This window comes from Clupea harengus, chromosome 25, assembly GCF_900700415.2.
Source record: "Clupea harengus chromosome 25, Ch_v2.0.2, whole genome shotgun sequence".
Lineage (NCBI taxonomy): Eukaryota > Metazoa > Chordata > Actinopteri > Clupeiformes > Clupeidae > Clupea > Clupea harengus.
Window position 1 is genome coordinate 4,649,319 of NC_045176.1, and position 26,500 is coordinate 4,675,818.

General features: G+C 48.4%; 1 protein-coding gene across 2 annotated transcripts in view; it reads right to left on the reverse strand.

The window, feature by feature from the left end:
* The window catches only part of agap3 (ArfGAP with GTPase domain, ankyrin repeat and PH domain 3), an 88,297-nt gene that overhangs the window by 13,828 nt on the left and 47,969 nt on the right, over positions 1–26,500 (reverse strand). For both annotated transcript variants that reach the window (XM_031563120.2, XM_031563119.2), the window contains exons 12-16: positions 25,828–26,004; positions 17,344–17,505; positions 7,975–8,129; positions 7,085–7,175; positions 6,678–6,900 (exon numbers count right to left, since the gene is read on the reverse strand). In XM_031563120.2, the coding sequence (XP_031418980.1) occupies positions 6,678–6,900; positions 7,085–7,175; positions 7,975–8,129; positions 17,344–17,505; positions 25,828–26,004 (808 nt within the window). The remainder of the gene's footprint in view (positions 1–6,677; positions 6,901–7,084; positions 7,176–7,974; positions 8,130–17,343; positions 17,506–25,827; positions 26,005–26,500) is intronic.

Here is a 26,500-nt window from a genome sequence, read left to right on the forward strand (position 1 = left end):
TGTGTGTGTGTGTGTGTGTGTGTTGGGGGGTGGGGTGGGGGTGTGGGGTGGGTGTGTGTTCAACACGAACTGCACTGGCCCCATCAGCACAGCACAGCACAGCACAGCACAGCACAGCACTCAGGCCTGAATCAAGTGGCCTGTTTCACCACTGTGCTGCCCAGAGCCTAATCCCTGAAAACGCTTTTGGCTGTTTTTAATACATCCAGAACACAACAGAACAAAGCAGAGGTGCGTTGGCTTGATTGTGCAGCCATTTTGGGTCTCTAGAGCTGATCACAAATAACTGGCTGTGGGGAAATTAAGGGAATTTAGAAGATTCTCCAAACCCCAAGCGCCTCTTTAGACATAAAAACGCCACAACAATCAGCAGCATCCAATAAAATTGACACTGGGAGTATAATGTTTTTTTTTATTTATTTATTTATTTATTTGTTTTTTTTTGTATCTGTAATGGAAAGACCAGGTCATTGGATTTAACCCCGATTTCCTTTTTCTGTAACTACATTGTTCCAGAATTCCACTGGCAGGACTGAGATGGACTATTAGCAAGGGACTACTTCATATCAGCATGCTATTCATGTGGAAATCATCCCCAGTCTATGATCTCAACAGCTGACAGCAAGACTCTAAATTAGACTCATTCATGTTGTAAGCCAAGACTGCCATTACGTCACAGATGTGGATGGGGCAAAATGGCCTAATCACGGGTCGGTAATGATAACCACCCCACTGAATGGTTATCAACATGCATGTTATGCTGTGGTGCATAATTCAGCTCACTATGAAGGGTACTGCTAAGACAGCAGCAGACAGCTCTATTTCACTGCCTTTGGAAATCACATAATTTTCTCGAAGCATTCCTGAGGTACAATGGTTAAATGCACATACGTGTGTCCGACTGAAAATACATGGTTGTATGTCTTGTGTCTGCATCTGTGCCTATGTGTCCAAGTTATCCCTGTCTGTCTGTCTGCCTGTCTGTCTGTCTGTGTGGGTTTGTGTCAGCACGTACGTGTGTGTGTGTGTGTGTGTGTGTGTGTGTGTGTGTGTGTGTGTGTGTGTGAGTGAATGTGTGTGTGAGAGTATATTCATCTACAGCATTCAGAGATGTTGGTGGGCAGCAGAAAGAGTTAAAGATGGCAGCAAGCTTAGGACAAGGCTAGGCTCAGGCAATGGTGGGGTATGGGAGGAGGAGGAGGAGGAGGAGGAGGAGGAGGAGGAGGAGGTTAGTGGTGTGATTCATTTTTATTAGCTGCCGAGGCCCTGCGGGGGGGCGACGCAGTGGCAAATTATTTCTGAAACAAAGTGGAGGATAGGAGGTCCTCATCAGAGCTATTACCTGCACTGGCCAAGGGGCAGGCAGGCAGCCAGCGAGGCAGCGAGGGAGCGCCAGGCAGCGTGCTCCAGAGAGGGCTGACAGGTGAGGAGAGGAGAGGCCACATGAGGGATAGCCGTCCACATCTGCCCTACGCTCCAGGACATCCCACCCCAAATGAGGGAGAGAGAGAGGAGGCAGGGAGAGAGAGGGAGGGAGGTAGAGAGAGAACAAGAGAGATGGATGGAGGGAGGGGGAGAGAGTGAGATAGATAGAGAGAGCGAGAGGAGGCAGGGAGAGAGAGAGAGGGAGGTAGAGAGAGAGAGAGAGAGAGAGAGAGAGAGAGGGAGGGAGAGACAGAGGGGTGGAAGGAGGGGAGAAAGAGAGATAGAGACAATGAGGGAGAGAGAGAAGGGAGAGAAAGTACAAGAGAGAGGGATGGAGGGAGAGAGAGAACAAGACAGAGGGATGAGGGAGGAGGAGAGAGTGAGAGATAGATAAAGAGAGAGAGAGCAAGAGGAGGTAGGAAAAGAGAGGGAGGTAGAGAGAGAGAAGGATGAGGGAGAGAGAGAACAAGAGAAAGGGATGGAGAGAGGGGGAGAGAGTGAAAGGGATGGAGAGAAGATGAGAAAAAGAGACAGAGGGACAGAGAGAGAGAGCAAGAAAGATAGAGAGATAGAGAGAGAAAGAGAGATAAAGGGAGAGAGAGAAGGGGAGGGAGAGAGAGAAAGAGGGATAGAGTGAGAAAGAGAAGGGGAGGGAGAGAGAGAAGGGGAGGGAGAGAGAGAAGGGGAGGGATGGCGGGAGACATTACATGTCTGACACATGGCAAGGCTTTGTTCACCGAGTCTGTACCTTGTCAACAACTCTCTTAATTAGTGATTACTAATTTCTAACATATATGGTGCCAATTTGTAATCATTTTTAATTTATATGTAGTATGTTTGATTTTGTCTAATTGTTTTCTCTAATTTATTTAATAGTTTGTTTGTATTTAATTGATGTTTTTGTCATAAATAATCTAGGGGGTGGGTGACGTACTCTCTGGGTGACCACCTCTGAGCTGTGTGCTGGTACTGTTCTGGAGGGGGGGAGAGCTGCACAGGAGTGCAGTGTGCTGGTACTGTTCTGGAGGGGGGAGAGCTGCACAGGAGTGCAGTGTGCTGGTACTGTTCTGGAGGGGGGAAGAGCTGCACAGGAGTGCAGTGTGCTGGTACTGTTCTGGAGGGGGCAAGAGCTGCTCTGCAGTGTGCTGGTACTGTTCTGGAGGGGGGAGAGCTGCTCTCTTTTGTATGTCAGAGGGTATTTCTCAAGCTCTGCCACCAAATGTAGGATATAGAGTTTGACTTCCATCCCAGGATTCAGAAATTCTCCACATTTTACCTCCGTATAGAAATATAGGTTTTATTAATTAGCTTTATTGAAGGATGAAATTGAAATATTGATTTTCTTCTGATATAATATGTTTTCGCACTTGTTCAAGAGTGTTTCCACCAATAGTATATCTGTATATATTGTTTACGTTTATTATTGTATTTATTTGTCCATGTTAATTGGGAGGGCCCACGTTGTGCTGTATAGGCTTTCCTGCAGTACCTCTGCAGAAGGTGACAGCAGTAGAGAATCATCTGCATATAGCAGGCATCTCACTTCTCTATGTATGTCTGATTATGTTTGTGTGGATATCTTTGTGTGTCTAGCTATATATTTGTGTGTGTGTGTGTGTGTGTGTGTGTGTGTGTGTGTGTGTGTGTGTGTGTGTGTGTGTGTGAGAGAGAGAGAGAGAGAGAGAGAGAGAGAGAGTGAGTGAGAAGCAGGGACAGAGTACACACCAAGCATCGCCTTCCACTCTGCTAGTTGAACCCCCCCCCCCCCCCTTATTTCCCCTTCTCGTCAGCATGCCAGGCAATTAGAGGAGGAGTGCAAACATGACAACTGCTAAGCGCTAATTAAAACAGCTCCCCTTCAGTATGCTGACGGCAAAGACTCACAAAGCTGCATCTGGGTTTCGACCCCCAACGCCTAGTCTCCAAACCCCCCCCCCCCCCCCCCCACCTTACACATTGGCACCCAACAAGTGCCGTCCACAAAAAGCATAACTTCAGTTAATTTTCTAAACCTTCCCATAAAGATTTATGGCTTTCAAAGGGTTTATGACACTCCGAGTGTAAATGTGTCGGCCTGATGAATGGCCTTGGAGGGGGTCTGTTCGATTAATGCGGCAGCACATTAGTCGCTAACACACAGATCGCACACTTCTTAAAATCAGTCGGAATCCACCCTTCAATAACCCCAATTACAAATTACTCGGGATTGATGACGCAACAATCAATTGTAAAAACGTAAGTGATGTTTATATATGTAGCGATCTGAAATAGGTTCGATAGCAAGACCTGGAAGGTAGAAAGGAAAGGCAACGGTGTTCAAACATCAGATCAGATATTTAGATCACTATGTAGGGGCACTGATGGGGATATTTCGTTGGCGTTGATCCAATCGTGAAGGTTTATCTGTTTTTACATAGGGCTTTTCTTTGACTGCAGGACAGCAATATGATCTTTTTATCTTTCCTCTATGTCCTCTATCGAACTGCAGATTAACTCTAAAAACGGCATTAAAAAGTAGGAAACTAAATTCTGGAAATTCCTGTCAATTCTAAATCCGCAATTCCCCCAACACACCACGTCTACGTTGCGTGTTTAATTTAACACTTGTAAATAACTCTTGTTTTTTAAATCTGTGTGCATTATCACTGGGGCTAAGAATTGAAAAGCGCCAAACCAATCTAGTGGATGGATGACTTCAACTCAATTTAAGAGAATAAGAGGAAAACTGTTCTAGCAGGAGACATTCAATCAGAATTGGGGGGACACGTCCAGGCAGTTACTGAATCGTTGAAATGAGGTGTCAGTGGTGTTTATTAAAGGATGCATTTGAATGCGAAGCCCTCAGCATCCCAAAGCCGCGGCATGTCACCACGGTGACAAAATTAAAAACCAAGCATCTATGCATAGCCGATGAGACGGTAAGATTTCATTTATAACGGCAAACTGGAGCAGTCCAGCGAGAGATCTGAGTACAGCCTTGTTTTGATTTATTATTCGTCTTCAAAGTTGCCGCGGTTTGAGTGGGTGGATGGATGGCGTACATTTTTAATAAAAATTAGCAGGGCTCACCTGGGAAGGAATTATTTTGACACATTCGCATGATTTCTCAGCAGTGGATTGAACATGCAAGGGATGACAATGGAGTGCGCAGTTTCATGTGAAGTCCTCTGTTTAAGCAGAAGACTTTTATTGCAGTGGATGTCACGATCGTGGGAAAGAATGGACAGCAATGAGAGCAATAAAGAACCGTCTTTCCATGTCCAGCCTGCTGCCCAAACTAGATTCAGGCTAAAGAGTCCATTGGAGTTTTCCAGCCCCCACACTCTCTTTCTCCAGTCTGGTTAGATACATGAAATCAGTTATGACGTTAATGACTTTCTTTCGCTGTTGTGTCCATGGGACGCGGCACAAAGGGTGGGCGGAGGTGGTGGGGAGGTGGGCGGGGGTGGAGGGGGTTGATGTGGCGAGAGATCAGATTTTCCTGACAATGAAAAACATTCCCTCCTCAGGCGCCGCGGTGGAGCTGACAGGTGAAGTGTGAGGGGGGGGGGGGGGTATGGGGGTGGGGTGGGGGGGGGGGTATATCAGCATCAATAATCTTTCATCAAGTCAAAAGCCTTCCACACCAGCCCAGGAACCATTCAATAGATAACTGGGAGCCTTCACTCCAGAGAACGAGAGTGAAAGAGAGAGAGAGAGAGAGAGAGATGGGAGGGGGGGAAGGGTGGAACAGAGAGGGAGAGTGGAGGAGAGATGACACCCATTCAAAAAGAAGATGCATCACAAGGGCAGAAATGTCTCCTCAGTGCACAAGCACTTACAGGCCAATCAGAATCCATCTCTCAAATCCACTATCGGTTCTGTTCACATGGAAACCGCGGTGCTGAGCCTGCGCCGCACGCTGCATGCTTCATCCCCATCCTCTGCTGCAGACACTCTCCCTGTCTCTGTCCACAGGGTCTGTCCACTACACACCCTGCCTCGTCTGTGACCTCTCTCGCACTCTCGCTCTCTCGCTCTCTCTCTCTCTCTCTCTCTCTCTCTCTCTCTCTCTCTCTCTCTCTCTCTCTCTCTCTCTCTCTCTCTCTCTCTCTCTTCTCTCTCTCTTCGTTCTCTCTCTCTCTCTCTCTCTCTCGCTCTCTCTTCTCTGTGGTCTTGGTCACCTCTCCCGCTCTCGCTACCTTTTTCCCTCCTTTTCCCTCTCGCTCCGTGATGGGATTTCTGGAGAGCTTTTGACTGGTGGGCTGGATGTGTTCTGGGGGCTGCTCGTAATTAACGACACCATTACTGTGTTAAAGCGAGCCCCTGGAGGGGCCCAGCCACAGGGGCCTCGATGGCCTCCGTCACATATCCATCAGGCGGGGAGAGGCCATCCATCTCCCCCCCCCGCCCCCGCCCCCCCCCCCCCCCCCCCCCCACTCCCTGCTCGGGAGGATAGCCCCATCACTGTCATCACTGCCAGGCGCTGGTTTCAGGAGGAGGCCAATCCCTCACGGCGTCGTGGAAGCCTTTATGCCGTTTTAAGTGTGGCGGTGAATCTGGGAAGGTGCTCCGGGGAGGCGTTTAGACAGAAAACAAGACCTGGATACCGACAGGGTTCTAGAGAGGGTCAACAGGGAGTGCAGTTAAACTGGTGTGTCTGGTTTATTTGTGTAAAATCACAAATGTCGGGGTGAGGTACGAGGTGTGACGTTGGGGGACAGGGGGCCAATACCCTACTGACAACCAATAGCGCCTCAGTATTTACTCATCATATTGTCCGTCACGTTCAGCACCCTCTGAACTCGTCCCACAGCTGAGATCTGAGGCTCAGTCAGAGTTTTCCTGGTGTCTGGCACCGCGGTGAGGAATCCTCAAACATGCCTCGTCATCTAGACGGCACACCCTACTCCCACCCCACACACACAACACCACTGTAAAAGCCCACTAACCCATGAATCTGTCCAGTCACATCAACACCATGGCGTGTGTTTAGTGCTGTGCTGTAGTAGAATACCAGCCTATATACACTGTGTGATGTGCACTGTGCGATGTGCACTGTGTGATGTGCACTGTGTGATGTGTGATGTGCGATGTGCACTGTGCGATGTGCACTGTGTGATGTGCATTGTGCGATGTGCGATGTGCGATGTGTGATGTGATTGCACTGTGAACATGAACACAGCCATATAAATATACACCTAGTGATATGAATATACACCTAGTTGACCATTGACTACTTTGAAAACACACACACACACACACACACACACCTTGTGGTGTCTGAGCCTGGTTTGGTGTAGTCCTCCAGGGCTCCCTCCCACACACTGTTGGCCATGGCGTTGCCGATGGCCGCCATGACCATGCTGAGCTCCACGGGCCAGTCGTCCAGGTCCAGGGAGCGCACGCGCGACAGGTGTGTGCCCAGGTTGCGGTGGATCCCCGAGCACTCGATGCAGATCAGAGCGCCCAGGTTCAGGCTCGCCCAGTCGGGGTCTGGGAGTATCAAAACACACACCGTAAGAACCCGCAAACCAAAACATTCAACAAAAACAACCTGTTCAGTGTCTACATAAAATAAAAGCCTAAAAACAACAACAAACAAACAAGGTGGCGGCCATGACAACACACAGGCTGAGTACATGTGAGAACACAAGGGGAGAAATCCAGCCAGACTTACTGGGGGCGTCACAGTCCACACAGAAGCTGTTCCCCCTCACGTTCCTGATGGACTGGATGGCCACCGCATCACTCTGGCTGCCTAACCGTGACTGCAAACAGACAGAGAGGGTCATGGTGTATGAGAGGGGGAATAGAGACTTAGGAGAGAGGAAGAGAGAGAGAGGAAGAGAGAAAGAGAGAGAGAGGAAGAGAGAGAGAGAGAGAGAGAGAGAGAAGAGAGAGAGATACAGAAAGGGGGTTGAACGGATGAACGCAGCAGCAACTGAGCTCAGAGGGACGAAAGAAGACAGGAATATGAAGACCCAAGACGGCGCATGTTTCCACGGTAACTCCCTTGCTTGTCTGCTCTAATAAGAGATATACCACGCTGCACTGCTTCCATCAGCCTCCGTCATGCAGGCGGCGGGAAAGGGGAAGAGGGAAAGAGTAAGTGGGGGAGTGAGAGAAAGAGAGAAAGAGTAAGGGAGTGGGAGAAAGGGAGAAAGAGAGAGGGCAGTATCTCCTCAGGTCTATGGATGCACACTTCAGAAAATCACAAAGCTACCGTATATTTAACAGCCACAATAATAATTATAACAGCAGCAATGTCATTAAATATTAGCCATTAAACAGCATACAGCTTGGATGATTCTCAATTGCTTTCTCACTTTTTTACAGTTCATAATTGAATATGTAATAGATTATTGAGGAAAATGTAACTATCCTGTGGTGAGACACGCACTTAACCATTTTATGTTGCATTTCCTAAACATAATTGGAGAACAACCGTTTGGTAGGTGGGCCACAGTATGTTTTGGTGTGTGTGTGTGTGTGTGTGTGTGTGTGTGTGTGTTGTGTGTGTGTGTGTGTGTGTGTGTGTGTGTGTGTGTGTGTGTGTGTGCTACCCACCTTGTTTTTGCTGCTCTCGCAGGACTGCAGGCTGGCAAATATCTGGCTCTCGACCGCCGTTACCCATAATTCCCTCTCCTCGAAAGTGGATGCCTCAAAGTGCCACATCTGTCCGGTAAGTGACACGATGACAAACTCAAAGGACTCCTCTTGCTCTGAAACACACCAATAGAGAAACACAGACTTTAATAGGAAAGAGCAATGGACGGTGGATGTAGATAATGCACCAATTTTTGCATGAAATTTCCTAGATGAACTCCAACATCGAATCATTAAGGAGCTTCTCACAACTGCAAATGATAGCTCAATTTCACTCATTTGTAATTTTCCAATTAGGCTTTAGCAAATAGCAGTCTCATTACCATCACCATTCTCGAATCTCTGATGAGTTGTGGGGGTTTAGTGTGGTGGTTGAAGGTAAACTTGAGTTGGCGGTTCGAGCTCTAGTGTAGAACTAAACTCTGCTGTGTGCTATCAGTCACTCTCAAGCTCGCAGCTCTCTTCTCGCTCAGAGCAGAAACGCTGGACTCTTTTGAATGAAGGACAAAACAAAACAAAAAAAACCCAAGAAGATGAGCCCAAACTCCCAGGGTGTAATCCCAGTGTAATCACCCCTCTGCACCATCAGGCCCGAGTCGTTCGGCATGTAAATACCGCCATTACAAAAGCTCATTCCATTAGCGCTTAGCCTCATTAAGGTATGCAGTCTGACCAGGAGATAATGCAGGTTAATCATTCAGGTCACAGTCGTCACCGGCAACCCCACGTCCACATAACGTATGCTAAGGGGGGTATTTAGTGTTTGTGCTTCGAAATGGCACACAGAGGAATTCACTGAAGATTAGATTAGCATCTGAGTGCCACTAATGTGAACTGAACCATTGCCTGTATGTGCGCGTGCTACACGCCGTCAGGGCGCTGAATCACTAAACCGTCATAGATACTGTCAGTGCCATTACAAATGATGTTCAAGTCAGCATGCTAAGGCATGGTAGGACATGATCGGTCTGATCTGTGAACAGTGGATGAATCCAAACATGAGGTACTGACAGACGTTGGCACAAATGTCAGCACAAATGTCAGCACAATGGTGTGTTGTAGGCTACTACCATGTCTACAGCTGCCGCTGCTTACTTTCCTTCAGACTGCATGTATTTGCTTCCTCATGGGAAGACCCACTATGAAGTGCTCGTCCTGAATGGTCAGGATTTGTTTTTTTAATAAGGACCTTTTTCTTTGACAGTCAAGTGCAAACACACAAATGAAAACAAATGCGTTGAAACCAATGTCCAAGAAGAAACCCGACTTAATGTGCCTACATTGTGGCCCCACTAGTTTCACTGTGATTGCACACGACTGCCACCCTTCAGCTCGTCCCTCAGCTGTCCAAAACCGTACGACAATCACAGGGGCCTTAGTGGAGAGACACCCCTCCAGTCGTGTGCAATCACAAGGGCCTTAGTGGAGAGACACCCCTCCAGGCAGAAAGCCAATAATCCAATTAGCTCGACACACAGCATTTTCAATTGTGTGAGTTACCCATGGATATTGACTGCAGCTCATGGAATCAATATTGCAAACATGAGTCTGTATTTAAATTCACGTCTTCGGAGAGTTACAGTCCAGACCTACTACTGTGTGGGGAGACATGGTGATTGAGAACAGCTCAAGGTGCAAAGTGTCTACAGGTGTTTGTCGGCTTGTCCGTCTTACCAAACGACAAATACCGAAACACAAATACTGTTAGCCCTTTCCAGATGCTGACAAAAGAGAAGGGCAGAAATAACACACCAGCAAATATGAGACGTTCAAGCTAAAATACATAAAAACAAGACAACAGCTGCTTCTGAAAACCCCTTTGGATTTATTTCTAAATCAATCTAATTGCAATCATTGTGATTCATTTGTGACAAACCTAAAGTGTGAACCTCAGGGGGAAAAGGCCCTTTGAAATCTCCACATTTTTAGCCTGTACTCAATTATCTGCCTTCTCCCCACAGCCCCATGATTACACACTTATGAATCTGAACAAAGTAAATTACTTCGTTGGCTGGTCAGGCAACAAATTGGAGTCATTAGAACAGGTAATTTGAAATTGCAATTCTTTGGGGAAAGAATTATATATATAATTACCAGTAACAATCACATACATTGTTACTACCTAACTACCTATAACTACATAAGAGGTAGTTATATCTGCATAATAGATCGTTTTTATATATATATATATATATATAGAAATGCATAAAAATGTAAAAACCTCCAGGATGTACTCTTTAAACTTTGCAAGGTTGTGGAAGTCACCTGTAACTCTTAATACCTTGCCTGCCGCTTGATAAGTGTCAAAACAAGATCAACTGAAATGATATCAGCGCATCACTTTATTGCACTGCTGGTTATGTTAGTCATGGTGAATCCAGTGCCTTCTGAACAAATAGAAAATGGCAATGTATCCCATTATAGTGTAATACACCTGAGCGAACACATACCATATCGATATATATACACACAGTATACACTGGTGCTACACTCCCCCATCCCTCTGTGGATGTCTAAGACTAGTTAATGTCAGGACAGGGTTAAGTGAAGTCTGTTTTGTAAGTCAGTCATTAGGCCTTGTGAGAAGCTGCTCTGGGATCTAAAAAACGCTCAGCATACGGCATTAGCGCAAGCATTAACCCCGTTGCCACATCGCTGACAGTCAGCACGCAACAAGTTGGGCAGAATTAGCCATAAATGAAGGAGGCCAGGGCAGCAGTTCTGCATGAGGGAATGCAATTTAAATCCAATCTGAGGGCCAAGTGTGGCGAAGAGGGCAAATATGATTTGCCTTAATTAACATGCCACAATAAAATGGAAATTAGGCCGTAATAGCAGCATGTGTTTTCAGGCACTGCTTGTCTTTCTTTCCCCCTCTCTTCCTCTGTTGTCTGCCTGTTGGTTCGTCTGTTTCTCTCTTTCTTTCTCTCTCTCCCTCTCTCCCTCCCTCCCTCTTCCCTACCCTGTGTCCACCATGCCTCATAAAATTGACAAAGTGCTTCCGAAGACAGCTATTGAGCGCCTTCCGACAAACAACTCCACTTTAACTGAAGGTACTGAGCAGGTCATAGATTGTGTGCAAACACAGCATACATAACTCAGGGCTCTGAGCAGAGAGCGCTTTTGTTCCGTGAGGATGTCACTGGGCTTCACATCTGTAACTGTGCTGGTCATCTCCAACAGGTGGCTATTGATTTAGATATGTGTGAATGTGCTGTGTGAGGCCCGAGAGCATGCTATACATGAAGAGCTCAGATTATGCCGTTCCATCACCGGCTCAGGACCACCTGAGAGTGGGGGAGAGTCCACACAGTGGTACAGGAGGTAGAGAAGTCGTTTAGTAATCAGAAGGTTGCTAGTTCAATTCCCTGTCGAAGCGTCCTCGAGCAAGACACTGAACCCCTAATTGCTCCTGATGTGCAGTGTGCCATCAGTGTAAATGTAAAATGTCTATACATCCTTTTAAGTCGCTTTGGATAAAAGCGTCTGCTAAATGACTAAATGTAAATGTAAATAAAAGACTGTACACTTTAGGCTGTGATATCATGACACGGGGGTTTGAATATGGAGGAGCCCAGAAACCCTACTGACCCAGCGACCCAGTTTTCACATAACTAATGGTCACTTGATGTCGTTATGGTTACCAATACGCAAACCCTAATGTGGACGCTTCAAGTCATTTACAGGCATGTACGTGTGAGGCAAAAGGAAAAACAGTGTAAGCAATCAAAGTGTGTGTGTGAGAGGGAGTGGAAAGACAGAGGGAGAAAAGAGAGAGGGATAGAGAGAGAGGGGGATGGAGAGAAAGTCAGAGTGAGAGTGTGTATGAGAGAGAGAGAAGAGAGAGAAGAGTGAGTGAGAGAGAGAGAGAAAGAGAGAGAGAGAGAGAGAGAGAGAGAGAGAGAGAGAGAGAGAGAGAGAGTAAAATGTTTATTTGAGGAAATCCTCTCATTGGCTGGAGAGCAGGCAGCAGATGCTTTGTGGTGAGCTGCTGGACCAGATTAGCGGTGGGGCCGTTTCTGGCGGCTAGCAGGCAGCGGTGAGCGCAGGTGGACCGTCCAACCACACCACATTCCCATTCCATCCCAGAGCTGCACCCACAAGCAGCACATCCATCAATGCAGACTCACTCCACACAGTCACTACCGTGTGTGTGTGTGTGTGTGTGTGTGTGTGTGTGTGAGACAGAGAGTGTGTGTGTGAGAGAGAGAGAGTGTGTGTGTGGGTGTGTGTGCGGGTGTGTGTGTGTGAGAGTGTCTGTTTGTGTGAAATACTGGATGCTGATGGGCACAGACTAGGGCCTGTCTTTGGGGCCAAGCTGATTGTTTGTCAAGTTTATAAGTGTGTGTGTGTGTGTGTTTGGTTGGTGGAGGGAGTGCTCACGTGGTGAGCTTGCTGGGCTGGGCGAGGTGAGGTGGCGTGGCGTGGCGTGGCGTTTGTGTGAATTAACGGGTAGTTGGGAGGAACAGGCGATGGCAGTGCCATCTGTAAATGTCACAGGCGGTGCTTGCTCATTTTACACACCATTAAAGCCAATATTCCTAACCTGTATTAGAGCAATCAGGAGCAGGCCATTACCTAGACACAAGCCCCGGGGAACAGCAGCACAACCAGGAGGAGAGACACCACCGCCCCGCCGCCCGCTCCCACAACACACTCTCTGTCTCTCTGACACACAGCGACAAGCACACACACACACACACACACACACACACACGTGTGCACACAAAAATGATGGCACAAACACACTCTCTCATACAAAACAGACAAAACCAAAAGCATGACAGAAAAAAAAAAAAACACATTAAAAAAACACACCAACTTCTCGTATGATAAACGAACAACCACCCCCACATACACACACACACACACACACACACACCAAACACACTGACCCTTGCACACACGAAATACACCAATTGTCTTTGGCGGCAACTCTGCTAACAATGAAAACGGCAGCAATTACAAATGCATCTGAGGGTGCCAGTTGTGCATATAAGCGTGTACACTGCGCGAACAATAATCTTATTTTTTTTCCTTTCCGAGGCGGCCCATTCTAAGCAGGCACCATTACCAGAGCAGAGGCTCCAGGGAGTGCTTAGCCAAATGAAAGCCAGTCAGAGAACGACAAAACAAAGTATTGAGATAAACACCCACCATTAGCACAGGCAGTTAAACCTTCATTTTCTACTGGCCGGCTGGACTCTGGGAGAATTGTGTGTGAGTGTGTGTGTTGTGTGTGTGTGTGTGTGTGTGTGGGTGGGTGGGGGGTGGGGCTGGGTTTAACCCTTTGCGTGCCGCGGAGGAGATAGTGCTTGGGATACCTGGCTGCCGAATCAGACTTTGGTACTAGGCATGTCCTAGTTTCTAGAAGAGGCCTTGTTAGCCTACAACCTTTTTTTCTACTTTGAGCACCGACTCAACTGGCATACCATGACACAAGCGGGGCAAAGGGATGAAGCCAAAACTGTATGTCTGCACTGTCCTCCACAATACACTGGTCCAAAGATCCTGTAAGTCTTCACTGTCCTCCACAATACACTGGCCCAAAGATCCTGCTGCATGACTCCAGCTGTTATGCTGTTGCTGCTTTTGAGCTGTTGGCTTTGATTTAGGGCTGCCCCTCATAATCTAATCTATGTGTACTAATCTAGGCTATGTGTACTAATCTAGGCTATGTCTACTAATCTAGGATATGTGTACAAATCTAGGCTGTCTACTAATCTAGGCTATGTCTACTAATCTAGGCTATGTGTACTAATCTAGGCTATGTCTACTAATCTAGGATATGTGTACTAATCTAGGCTGTCTACTAATCTAGGCTATGTCTACTAATCTAGGCTATGTGTACTAATCTAGGCTATGTGTACTAATCTGGACTATGTCTACTAATCTAGACTATGTGTACTAATCTAGGCTATGTCTACTAATCTAGGCTGTGTCTACTAATCTAGGCTGTGTCTACTAATCTAGGCTGTGTCTACTAATCTAGGCTGTGTCTACTAATCTAGGCTGTGTCTACTAATCTAGGCTGTGTCTACTAATCTAGGCTGTGTCTACTTCAAGGCAGAGCTAAGTGTGTTAAGGCTGGGATGAGAAGTGTAATGAATCGTAAGCATCACCACATGTGAAAGTTGGAACAAATGACAGAGTTGCAGCATAAATATTCCTTTGAAAACACATCATATCCCACTGGATATTCTCAAAGTACAGTGTAAATTCGAATTGGGTTGCGTACAGAGAAAAAAAAAATAGATCAAGGATTTATAATACAACTTCTCTATGTCTATTTGAGTGCCTTGGCCACAGGATGCTTGGGGCATTAGGTAGGCTGGCCAAAGTAGACTATGCCAGCTGGACTGAAGTGAGTTGGAGAGAGGGCCAGTGTCCATCTGTGAAGCTGCCGTTTGGCCGACCTGGCCCTCTCTCGCGGGTGGACTCAGATCAGGCCTTAGGTCACGAGGCACATCACTTCTACAAGCTGAAGAAGGGGGGAGTGGGTTTGCGTCCCCTACCTTATTGTTTTAATGTTTCTTTCACAGACACGGTCTGAGTAACACATCTACACACTTATCTAATTACACCCTCATGCCTTCGCTTCTGAAGCCAGTGACTTCTATGAACATAAGAGACAGGAAATAAAACATTTCTCTCTCTGTCTTCCTCTCTCTCTCCCTTTCTCTCTCTCTCCCTCTCTCTCCCTGTCTCCCTCTCTCTGTCTGTCTCTCTTTCTGTCTCCCTCTCTCTCCCTCTCTCTCTGTCTCCCTCTCTCTCTGTCTCCCTCTCTCTCTGTCTCCCTCTCAGTTTCTCCTCGCCAAACAGATGCATTTAGTGACGCTCCCTGACAGACTGCATTAATCAGAGGGGGCTCCCCCAGAACAGAACTGTTTATCGGCCATCGATTCTTCCAGTGGGTTTTTGAACGTCGGGCGCGCACACACACACACAGACAGAGAGCCCTGTCGCGGGGCGGCCGCTGAGAAACACATTACGGGCCTGTCAGTCGTCGTGCCGCGTGCCCTGCATCATTCTTTAAGCACATGAGAAGTTCATTACATGCAGCCAGCAGCTCTGACGGTGCGGCAGGCATTAGGGAGCGTCTGCCGTGTGCCACACTTGGGCCTCACGTGTTATGATGATGAGGAGGAGGAGGGAGAAGTGAAAGTCCATGACACCTATGATCTGTTCAGAGAGTGGTTGTTAAAAGGAAAGTGACTGTAATTGACAGCGGGTGAATGAAATTCATTTAAACATCACTGTACACAAGTCTCAAGCAGAGGCAGGGGGAGATCTCACAACGGCCCACGTTAAAGTTTAGAAGTGTGGCTGCTCACTTACAGTCTGGTAACGCTCATGACTTTCAACTTTGACCTTTTGGGGTTGAGACAAAGCTGTGTACAGGGGAACAGCGCAGCAGAAGCTCTGTAGATGGTCCCTGGGCATACACAGATAGCTTCAAACTTGGACTTGGAAACCAAATAAATAAATAAAAAAGGTTCTCGTAGCGCAAAAAAAGAAAGAGCTACAGCTCACTTGATTTATGATGCTTCAGAACAACTAAAATTCAATTTCTGCCAGCGTCCGGGTGCCCTGATTGCCCCGTAAATGAGATAAACTGATAGCAATTTATTCAAGGATCCCACCTCTCTCTCTCTCTCCTTCTCTCTCTCCCTCGCTCCCTCCTTCCTTCCACCTTCACTCCCCCTGATCCCACCTGGCTGCTGTACTTGAGCGACTCGGATCTTTAAGCGATATGTCTGTATTCTGGAGGCGTGTGGCAGAACAGACGTGCGCCCACTAATGGAACATTTCAGACGGGGAGGAGGAGGAGGCGCACAGGAAACCAGACGCCTCCTGATGGAACACCCAACTTTTCACCACTCTTCTGCTTTTCTTTGAAAGCCAGCTGCTGACAGTCTCCCCCCCCCCCCCCTCTCTCTCTCTCTCTCTTTTTCCTTCTCTCTCTCTCTCTTTCTTTTCTCTCCCTCTCGGACTGCGGACTGGAGCAGGACACCAAGCCGTTGATGAACGTCAATTATTGCAAGCTAAATGGGTCAGAACTAATGTTGAAGGGGGGGGGTGGTGCTTTTACCGTCTCTAGTCCCTCTAGTTGCCTTTTCAGTTGATTCCTTGACACAGTGTGGTGATGAGAATCCACTCAGAAGCCCCCCCCCCCCCCCCTTCCCCTGGAGCCTCTAATGCTCACCATCACTCACTCCCAGCGCCCAGCAGACGACCATTCAGATGGCCACCAGCGCAAGAGCACACCAATGCAACGCAACGCAATCGCAGGAGATCCCCCCTGGAGATTGTCAAAATGTCTTGAGCAGGGCTGATCCGTGTCCCATGTGTGCCGCCACCGCCGCCGCCTACCACCACTCCGTCTGGTGAAGACGGCTAAATACCATAACACCACGTCTCCGAGAGCGGCTCACTGCACCGGAGAGAGCCAGAGTACGCGGGACAGCCCGAAGGAGTCGTCAGGTCGCCGGAGCATCATCACGAGGCATGAGAAATGGGTTAGCCTAGCGGCTAGTGCACTTGTGCTGCATTGATTTTTACTGCACCAGGCATCCATACACCACTTACAAAGTGAAATAAAACCACACACAAATTATGGACTGGATAATTACAAATTGATAAGCTTGAGCACTACACACAGCCTTAGGGGGGCAAGACAGAAGTGATGGTGGATCCTCCAGCCAATTAAGAGGGGTTATCACAGTGGCGATGATGAATAGTGTGCTTTAATTGGCTGGCTTTGTGAAAGACAAACGGACACTTCTCGGAGGGCATGAGACCTGACTGTCACCGAATGACAACAATCTATCAACATGATGGATAACAGGCATCAATAAGACTGACACGTGACCATTGTCTCTTCTAAGGTGATTTTCCTGATGGTCTTGCTGTCTATTGTGTTACTTTGAGTGTTTGTTGACTTATGACCGCCAATAGGCCTGGGGGGCCGAGGATTCGGAGTTAACTGTGCCAGAATCAAACCTGCCAGGCCCTCCAGATCTGTACTGTGGACGTTTTGGAGAGAATGTCTGGGTAAGTGTCTGGAAGTATGTGAATAATTAAGTCATTTTTTATTTCTAGAATATCTCCTAAGTGTTAAGGATGTTTTCACATCACGTTCACATGAACTTCTTATTTTAGGATCAAACTACACAGGTTCCCAAGGAAGTGAATATGCATCTCCCTTGTACGTCGCCTCACCCTTGTACGTCGCTTTAGACAAAACCGTCTGCTAAATTACTAAATGTAAATGCATCGGGTACGCAAGACCATAGCTTGTGTAATTCTCTTGCACTGACGTTCACCTACCCTCATTTCCAGTAGACACCCCGTCTGGTTTGGTGATGCCCGTGCTCTTTTTCCGCCGGTGCTTCTTGCGGTTGGCGTGAGGCGACGGAGGCGGCTCCAGTTTGGGACTGGTGGCACTGCCAATCCCAGGGCTGCAGGTCAGCGGGTCTGCCATCCCATTGGCTAGGGGGAGAGAGAGGGAGGGACAGACAGACAGATAGACAGACACTCAGTTAGGTGAGGAGATTTTCTGGAATGTTCTATGACCGTTCACTATGCTGACGTACTCAGTGTTACTCATTTGACAAACCATGATCAGCAAACGCTGATTTTTCATTTACTTTGAGCAAGCGCTTCATCTTCATGCCAGCTTGTGACACACTAACATCCTCACACCCTTGTGACATCCTCAGTGGGACTCCACGTTTGCCTCAGAATATTCTACATCCTTCGGCCAATAGAAATGCGTCCCTATCTAAGCCAGCATCAATGACAATGACAATGACAGCGTGGCACCATTTCTAACTACTAAGCTCAAATCCAAAGTCCAAAAAAAAATAATCAACCCCCCCCCCCACATGAAACTCTGCTCCCAATCTAACGACTGTGCTTCCTATCGTCCACCCGACTGACGCGCTGCACGAGAGGCCGATGCTCAAATAAGGGACGGAGGTAGACCTGTGCGCGGCCGACGAGCGGAGTTAAGATGTGCCCAGGGCACAGAGGCAGTCAGGGGTAGAGAGGGTGAGTGGGGTGGGTGGTAATAGAAGGCCATTTAGGGTAGCCCAGGGGCCGGAGCTTTCCATAGGAAAACTGCAGACTGACAGAAGCCCTAATGGACGTTTGGTTTCTTGTAATGTGATTTTATAAATGTGACATTAACCTGTTCCCTCTCACTGGGGGTGGGGGTGAATGGAGGTGTGTGTGTGTGTGTGTGTGTGTGTGTGTGTGTGTGTGTGTGTGTGTGTGTGTGTGTGTGTGTGTTTGTGTGCTGTCAGCACAGTGAGGATAGGGCATTTTTCTGCCCCCCACCTCATCCTGACACTTGGACATCACTTTCCTGTCCCCTCTGGACACCATTACCAACCCCCCCACCACCACCCCCCCAGGGCCATATTGCTCCCTCCTTTCTCTCTCACACACACACACACACACACACACACACACACACACACACACACACACACACACACACACACACACACACACACACACACACACACACACACACACACACACACACACACACACACACTCCTAGCATGTTGGTGGTTCTGGCAGACTCCTCCATTGTCTTGGCATCAAAAGCTCATTGTAGAGTGGTAAACTGCATTCATCGCCATGGGCCCGGAGAGCATGTCTGTGTGCGTGTACTGGGGGTGGGGGTGGAGGGGGGCATGTCTGTGTGCGTGTACTGGGGGTGGGGGTGGAGGGGGGCATGTCTGTGTGCGTGTACTGGGGGTGGGGGTGGAGGGGGGCATGTCTGCGTGCGTGTGCGGGGGGGGGGGGGTTGGGTGGTGGGGGGTGGGGGACAGGGGGAGCTCAGGGAACGACGTCTGCCACACTGCTAGCAAACTCACAAATATCCTAATGGCATCCACGGCCATTAGCCAGTGTACAACATCAGGCCTAATTTGGTCATTACCTTTGGGGAGCGGCAGCGGTCTTTAAGGACTGGGAGATGGGCACAGCGGGAGGCGCGAGGATGCTCAAGTGCCAGGCTCTGCTGCTGCGACGTGACTAGCTCTGGGCGCTAAAGCTCGGTGCGTGGGCTAGCGCCAGCCAGTAGGACACACACACACACACACACACACACACACACACACACACACACACACACACACACACACACACACACACACACACACACACACACACACACACACACACACACACACACACACACACACACACACTCCCTCTCACATACAGCACACTCTAGATGCAAGTTTCCTTTTTCCTGAACACACACACACACACACACACATCATGAATCTAAGACGTCAGTCTAAATTCATCTTCAGACAAATCTGTGGGGATTGTCAGATGGCCACAGTAAGTATAGTACAAATGGGATACTTTGAAAATGAGGGTGCAGCGATGAGAGTACTGCATTGGAGGGAGGGATATTAATAAAATACAAAATTTGAAATAGCCATAAAACTGCAGTACATTTTCTTCAACACCATGACTCTTATATCGTTGCTGTTATCATTATAGTATTAAAATACTGTGACGTTGAGGTTATCCTGTCCTAATTTTCTATTATAAGCGCCATCATCACCAGTTTTATCCTCCTGATTATTATAAAGTTCGGTTACTATAGGTTCTAACCCTGCTTGTACAACGGATGCTGAGTGCATAATTTAAATTCCACGCTCATCATTGAAATTCATGACTCCTAAACGCGGCTAAACGCTTCTGCCGTTTTTTGAGTGGCACGGCACAGCCCACAGCTGCCACACACATCGTCACGGCGACGGCAGGAGCGTCTGTTTCAATTTGCTCGACTCCTCTCCCAACAGCCCCCCCGGGACCAATCATTAGCTGCCGGAGACAGCTGGGGGCAGAGGGGGCTCCTCCTGAGCAGCTTCAGACCCTCCCCCTCCCCCACCCCGACCACCACCACCCTCTACTCCCCACCCCCTCCTCGCGCCTCCTCCTCCTCCTCCCTCCGTATGGTGAGGCAGGGCCGGGACCAGGCTGAAACCTGTTCCCTGACAGCAGAGCCATTGTGGGGGCTCTGGCAGAGGTTAAAGGGGCCATGCTGGCCCTGCCCGAAAAACGCCCGTGGAGCCCCAAGCTCATAAAGCATTCTAATGGCCCCGCTACTTAGATTAACGTCGAGATGGAGAGGGACAACCTAACCGTCACCACTCCCATTTCCCGCCCAGTGCTCCTCATCGAGAGGGGCAGAGAGACAGGGGGGAGAGAGACAGGGAGGTAGAGAGACAGGGAGGCAGAGAGACAGGGAGGCAGAGAGGCAGGGAGGGAGGCAGAGAGACAGGGAGGAAGGGAGAGAGACAGGGAGGGGCAGAGAGGCAGAGAGACGGGAGGGAGGCAGAGAGACGTGGAGGGAGAGAGACAGGGAGGGAGGCAGAGAGACAGGCAGGGAGGGAGAGAGACAGGGAGGCAGAGGCAGAGAGACAGGGAGGCAGAGGCAGTGAGACAGGGAGAGAGGGAGAGAGACAGGGAGGGAGGGAGGGAGAGTCTGTTTGGGATCCCCAGACCGTCCTCATGTCTGGGTGAACCTGCAGCACATGTGGAGGAGCCACTTAGCCCCGGCCTCCCGTCTGAGGCGATAGACCTCCTTGTCCCTTTAACACGAGGCCAGTTACTCCTCATTGAACTACGTCCCAAAAGGCCTTAATTAAGCATCCGTACTGGTGAGGAAACCCTGGTGGCCAGCGGCACGCTCAGGCCGAGGTGAAGGGCCGGTCACTCGGGGTCGCTAGAAGCGGCTTGTTAGGAGTGCGGAGGCTCTCTTGTTAGGAGAGCGGCGGCTCTAGAATAGTGAGGGGTGTAATAAAGCACACGCACAGGATCTGAGTCGCGGCTCTTCAGCACAGCAGAAAAAAACAGGTATCAGGCTAACCTGTGATTACCGCACATTATAACCTCCATGGGCGCCGACACTTGGAAACCTGCCTCATGATGAAGACGAGGGCGAGAGAGGCGAGAGGCGGGGGGGGGGGGGGGTGGGAGAGGGAGAGGGGGGACGTGAGCGAAAGCCAACTCATTTCTGGGTTCGCTTAACTTTTTGAGCAATTGAAGATTGAGAGGGGGAAGGAAAGAGGAAGGGAGCGTGAGGCAGAGAAAGAAAGGGAGACATGGAGAAAGTGAAAGAGAGCAAGAGAGAGAGAGAGAGAGAGAGAGAGAGAGAGGGGAGAGAGAGAGAGAGAGAGAAGCGAGCGAGAGAGGGCAAGAGATCCATTTCATTTCAGTGTAATTCCAGAAGCAGCGGGTGCAGTGAGCAGTGATTCTGACGGAGCCCCCTTGACACAGCGAGTCGGGCCGCGATCCCTAATCAAAGGCAACGGCTGCAATTAATGGCAAGAGTGGAGAGAAAAAGAAAACCTGAAACAATCACCACCTCCTCCTTATTATCGTCAATTAGAGCACCCTAATCAAGGCCAGGAGCGCACGCTGCTGCTCACTCCAAACCAAATGTCAAACTTCATTACGGCCAGGCGAGGAAATCAAACTCCCTCTCGCACACGCGCTCGCTCACCGCGTGCGGCAGGGGGAAGGTTACACACACACGTGTGCTGCCCGATATACTACACAAACCAACGCAAATATACACATGTACCCCACACAAACACAAACACATACACACACCCATGGAAATATACACATATACCCACACACACCACACACACAACACACACATCAACGCAAATATACACATATCCCACACACACACACACACCGATGCAAATATACACATATACCACACACACACACACACACACACACACATATACAGTATATACCCACACCGACACAAATATACACATTACCACACACACACATACACACACCAATACAAATATAAACATATGCCACACACTCACACAAAACACACACACACACACACACACACACACACACACACACACTTCTCAAACATACACACACACACACACACAGACACAGCTACAAATGACTCCAAAAAAGTCTGGATTTAGTGTTTGTCTTTAAGCCGCACTCTCGTCACTTAAGGTGAAAGTTCTAGGACACAAGCCTGCACTCTGCTTTCCAATGACAGACGAACGCAGACGAAGCCCGAGGAGACGAGCCTTTAAATCAGCGCGCTGTTTGGACTCGGATGAAGAGGAGTCTGCTGATGACAACCGGGGACTCTCAGATTTAATCAGAACCCGTGTTCAATATTCACGAGACGTCGCCGACTCAGCTCCAGCTATTCCACCAATGTCTTACAAATGAGGACCGACCTTAAGTAACATGGGAACGGTTCTGGGGCTAAGGTGCGGTTTACTTCTGACAGCCTCATCAATCTGCCCTGCTTTGTCTTTTCCTGCATTTAAGAGACATTTTATGTTAACCTGCAACCTTCACCAAGGATAATGTGGAGACTAGGGCTCAGCTGAAGACATGCCTCATTTTAATTTGGGAAGCAGACTAAAGGTCAATGTAGGTTATGTACATAAACAGCACCAGCTATATAGTATATTAAAAACAATGTGCACTGTAATACGTACTTTACTCTGAACCAAGTTATAGTAACGGTATTTAGCAGAAAATGAATCACTTTCATTCTTATTATAATGATTGCTGTATTGATGTATATCATCCCACATTCACAGCAGGTTTGAAACAGACGATACTACGGAGAAAGTGTCTGTGAAACACACTGTAACACACACATGGGTTATTAGCCTAAGCTGCTGCATCAATTACAAAACCCCAATGACATACTTTATCATGTAAACAGCTCTCGTGCTCTGTTCTGCAGCTCATTTAACTCTTTAAGCATGTATAGTTACAAAACCTAACATATATATATATTTACAGAAAAGTAATTAATAAAACAAATGGAAAAATACACAAAATATGTGAAAAGGACTTAATGGCCTATATCAACGTGTAACAAAAACTTAAATGTGTGTTGCTTTTTGTTTGAACCACATAATCCCCTGTACTGATCGTATTCATATTGTATTATTCTAAAATAGCGAAGTGATCTTAATTGCATTCATTTGCACTTGATCGCATAGACGTGGCCAAAAAGAGTTGAATTGAGTTTAGTTAAAATCAAATAAGTATTTGTACTTAATTAGGAATAAATACAGGAAGAATCAAACAGCAATGTTGCAAACAGGAGACTGCATTGCTCATCAAATTAATGTTAGATGCTGTGATGGCCCATTGCATGCCCTCTCAACTGTCTGTGATTACATGTGAACTCTTTCACACCTTCAGGACATACAAAAGCTCCAAATGTCAAATATCCCAATGTGTGTGTGTGTGTGTGTGTGTGTGTGTGTGTGTGTGTGTGTGTGTGTGTGTGTGTGTGTGTGTGTGTGTGTGTGTGTGTGTGTGTGTGTGTGTGTGTGTGTGTGTGTGTGTAATTACTTGGACACTGACATGGGTATTGGGGCCCCCGTCATCTGTTTGACAGAGCTCTCTGTCTCTCTCCCGCTCCCTCTCCTTCACACGCACACACAAACACGCACATAAACACACACACACACACACACACATACACACGCAGACACAAACACACACACACACACACACACACAAACTCACACACACAAACTCACACATAAACACACACGCACGCACACGCACACACACGCAGATGTAGACACGCACACACACACACACACACACACACACACACACCTCATTCTAAGGGCACTGACAGTGGGAGTAATTCTGCTTTGGGGCGTGGGGACTGATGGGAAGGGGGTAGAGGGCGATGGTGATGGCAGTGGAGGCGGTGGCCTCTGTGAAAATTGATTGTTCGACACATCCAAATGAGGGGGAGGTGTGTGTGTGTGTGTGTGTGTGTGTGTGTGTGTGTGTGTGTGTGTGTGTGTGTGTGTGTGTGTGTGTGTGTGTGGTGTAGTCGTCTGCAGCACCACAGGGCTGAACGCAGGGGGCCTCCAGCGACGCTCGGAAAATAACCCGAAAAAGAGAGAAAAGAGAGAAAAAGAGAGCAAGAGGAGAGACTTTAAACTAGCAGGGCCCCTGGGACCATAATATAGAAGGAGAGAGAGAGAGAGAGAGAGAGAGAGGGGGAGAGAGAGAGAGAGAGAGAGATAGATAGATAGATAGATAGATAGAGAGAGAGAGAGAGAGAGAGAGAGGGAGAGAGAGAGAGAGAGAGAGGGAGGGAGAGAGAGCGAAGGGGACGAGATGGAGAGAGAGAGAGAGAGGGAGAGAGAGAGATAGATAGAGAGAGAGGGAGAGAGACAGCGAAGGGGACGAGATGGAGAGAGAGAGAGGGAGAGGGAGAGGGAGAGGGAGAGAGAGAGAGACGAGATGGTGAGAGAGAGAGAGATAGAGAAGGGGACGAGATGGAGAGAGAGAGAGAGAGATGGAGAGAGAGAGAGAGAGATAGAGAAGGGGACGAGATGGAGAGAGAGAGAGATGGAGAGAGAGTGGAAAAGAGAGGGAGAGAGAGAGGGACGAGATGGTGAGAGAGAGAGAGATAGAGAAGGGGACGAGATGGAGAGAGAGAGAGAGCGATGGAGAGAGAGTGGAAAAGAGAGGGAGGGAGAGAGAGAGAGAGATGGAGAGAGAGTGGAAAAGAGAGGGAGAGAGATAGAGAAGGGGACGAGATGGAGAGAGAGAGAGAGAGATGGAGAGAGAGTGGAAAAGAGAGGGAGGGGGTGCGGGCGCTCGACACTAATGAGAACCACGAGAGTGCAAACATGCATGGAAATGACTGTTATTCTGTTGATGTGCATTTAAGTGCTTTTTTACTGCCAGCCGACAAAGAGAGGGAAATAACCGGTGATGAATGTTGCCCCCGAAAAGCATTCATTTCTCCGATGCAGGAGGGCGGGGGGTGGGGGGGGGGGGGGGGGGTGAAGTCGCCGTTACGCCCCGTGGATGTATTATTTGACTTCAGTCAAGTGCGCTTTCTGACAGGCCAGGGAGGGAGGACGCAAAGAGTGGACATGAGTGTTTGTGTGTGTGTTTACGTGTGTGTGTGTGTGTGTGTGTGTGTGTGTGACCTCCTTCCTGCTGCGCGCATTCTTTGAGACTGTTAATGATGATACCATGAAATGATGTGAGTGACCCAAGCCGTAATTAGCGAATTAGTGTGATTAGGACGGCTGTGCCAGGCACCCAACAGCCAGAAGCGGATACTATCCCATCCAGACTAAACCCACTCGAGGGGAGAGAGGTTTACTATACTATCCCATCCAGACTAAACACACTCGAGGGGGAGAGGTTTACTATACTATCCCATCCAGACTAAACACACTCGAGGGGGGTGAGGTGTGGGTACTACCCCATCCAGACTAAACGCACTCGAGGGGGGTGAGGTGTGGGTACTACCCCATCAGACTAAACGCACTCGAGGGGGGTGAGGTGTGGGTTTGGGTGTACTATACTACCCCATCAGACTAAACGCACTCGAGGGGGAGAGGTGTGGGTACTACCCCACCAAGACTAAACACACTCGAGGGGGAGATGTGTGGGTTTGGGTGTCAGAGCAAACCTGGCCCACATCATGAATGCCAGTCGCCACAGGTCCAATAGAGAAGAATAGCAGTACAGCAGCGCTGATGAGGAGGAACCTCTCCAAAATCAACTTCGCAACTTTACAAAACGAGAGGCATTTTCGAAAATCTGAGAGCAGCTTTGTCCACATCTGCCATAGTCGTGTGTGTGTGGACATGAGGGTAGGGCTGGAGGGTTAGGGTTAGACTTGTGTGTGAGCAGGGCTGGAGGGCAGGGCAGGGCAGGAGGTGCACCCCTGCAGGCTGAGGTGATTGGGCTCAGTGTGGCCTCGGCTCTTACCGGCGCCGCTGCTGGTGATGCTGGTGTTGATGACGGCCTCGCTCCACTGCTCGGCGCTGGACACGGAGAAGGAGCGCTGGTGCATTCCGTCCTTACTGCCGCCGAAGCCCGGCAGCCCCGCACCGCTCACCGAACGCTCCGACTGCAGAGACGTGCTGCTGTTTGAGTGGGGAGCACCTGAGGGAGGAGAGAGAGAAGAGAGAGAGAGAGAGGGAGGGAGGGAGGGAGGGAGGGAGAGAGAGAGAGAGAGAGAGAGAGGGAGAGAGGAGAGAGGGAGATAGAGAGGGGGAGAGAGAGAGAATGTGTTAAGACTACAATGTGTATTGATAAGGCTGCTCCAAACTATTATTATAACACATTAAACATCAATCATAAATATCAGGTAAAATGTGAGAACTGTCATCAGGTCTGTTTCATTTATAATATATAAATGTCATTATCAGACATCTTAAAAATGGAATTTATTCAAGTGCACTTTTTTTAGACAGAATTTAATTTTTTTTTTTTTTTTAACTCTCAGGATCTGGGGAGCTGAAGATTGCCAGATGTGATTTATTTGGTGACGGGAAAAAAGCTCACTGAGAAATATGTGAATGTGTTAAAAGCATTTCATAATATAAATGTTTAATCTGATGACAGACACATTCAAATGTACATGAATTACACTTTAGAC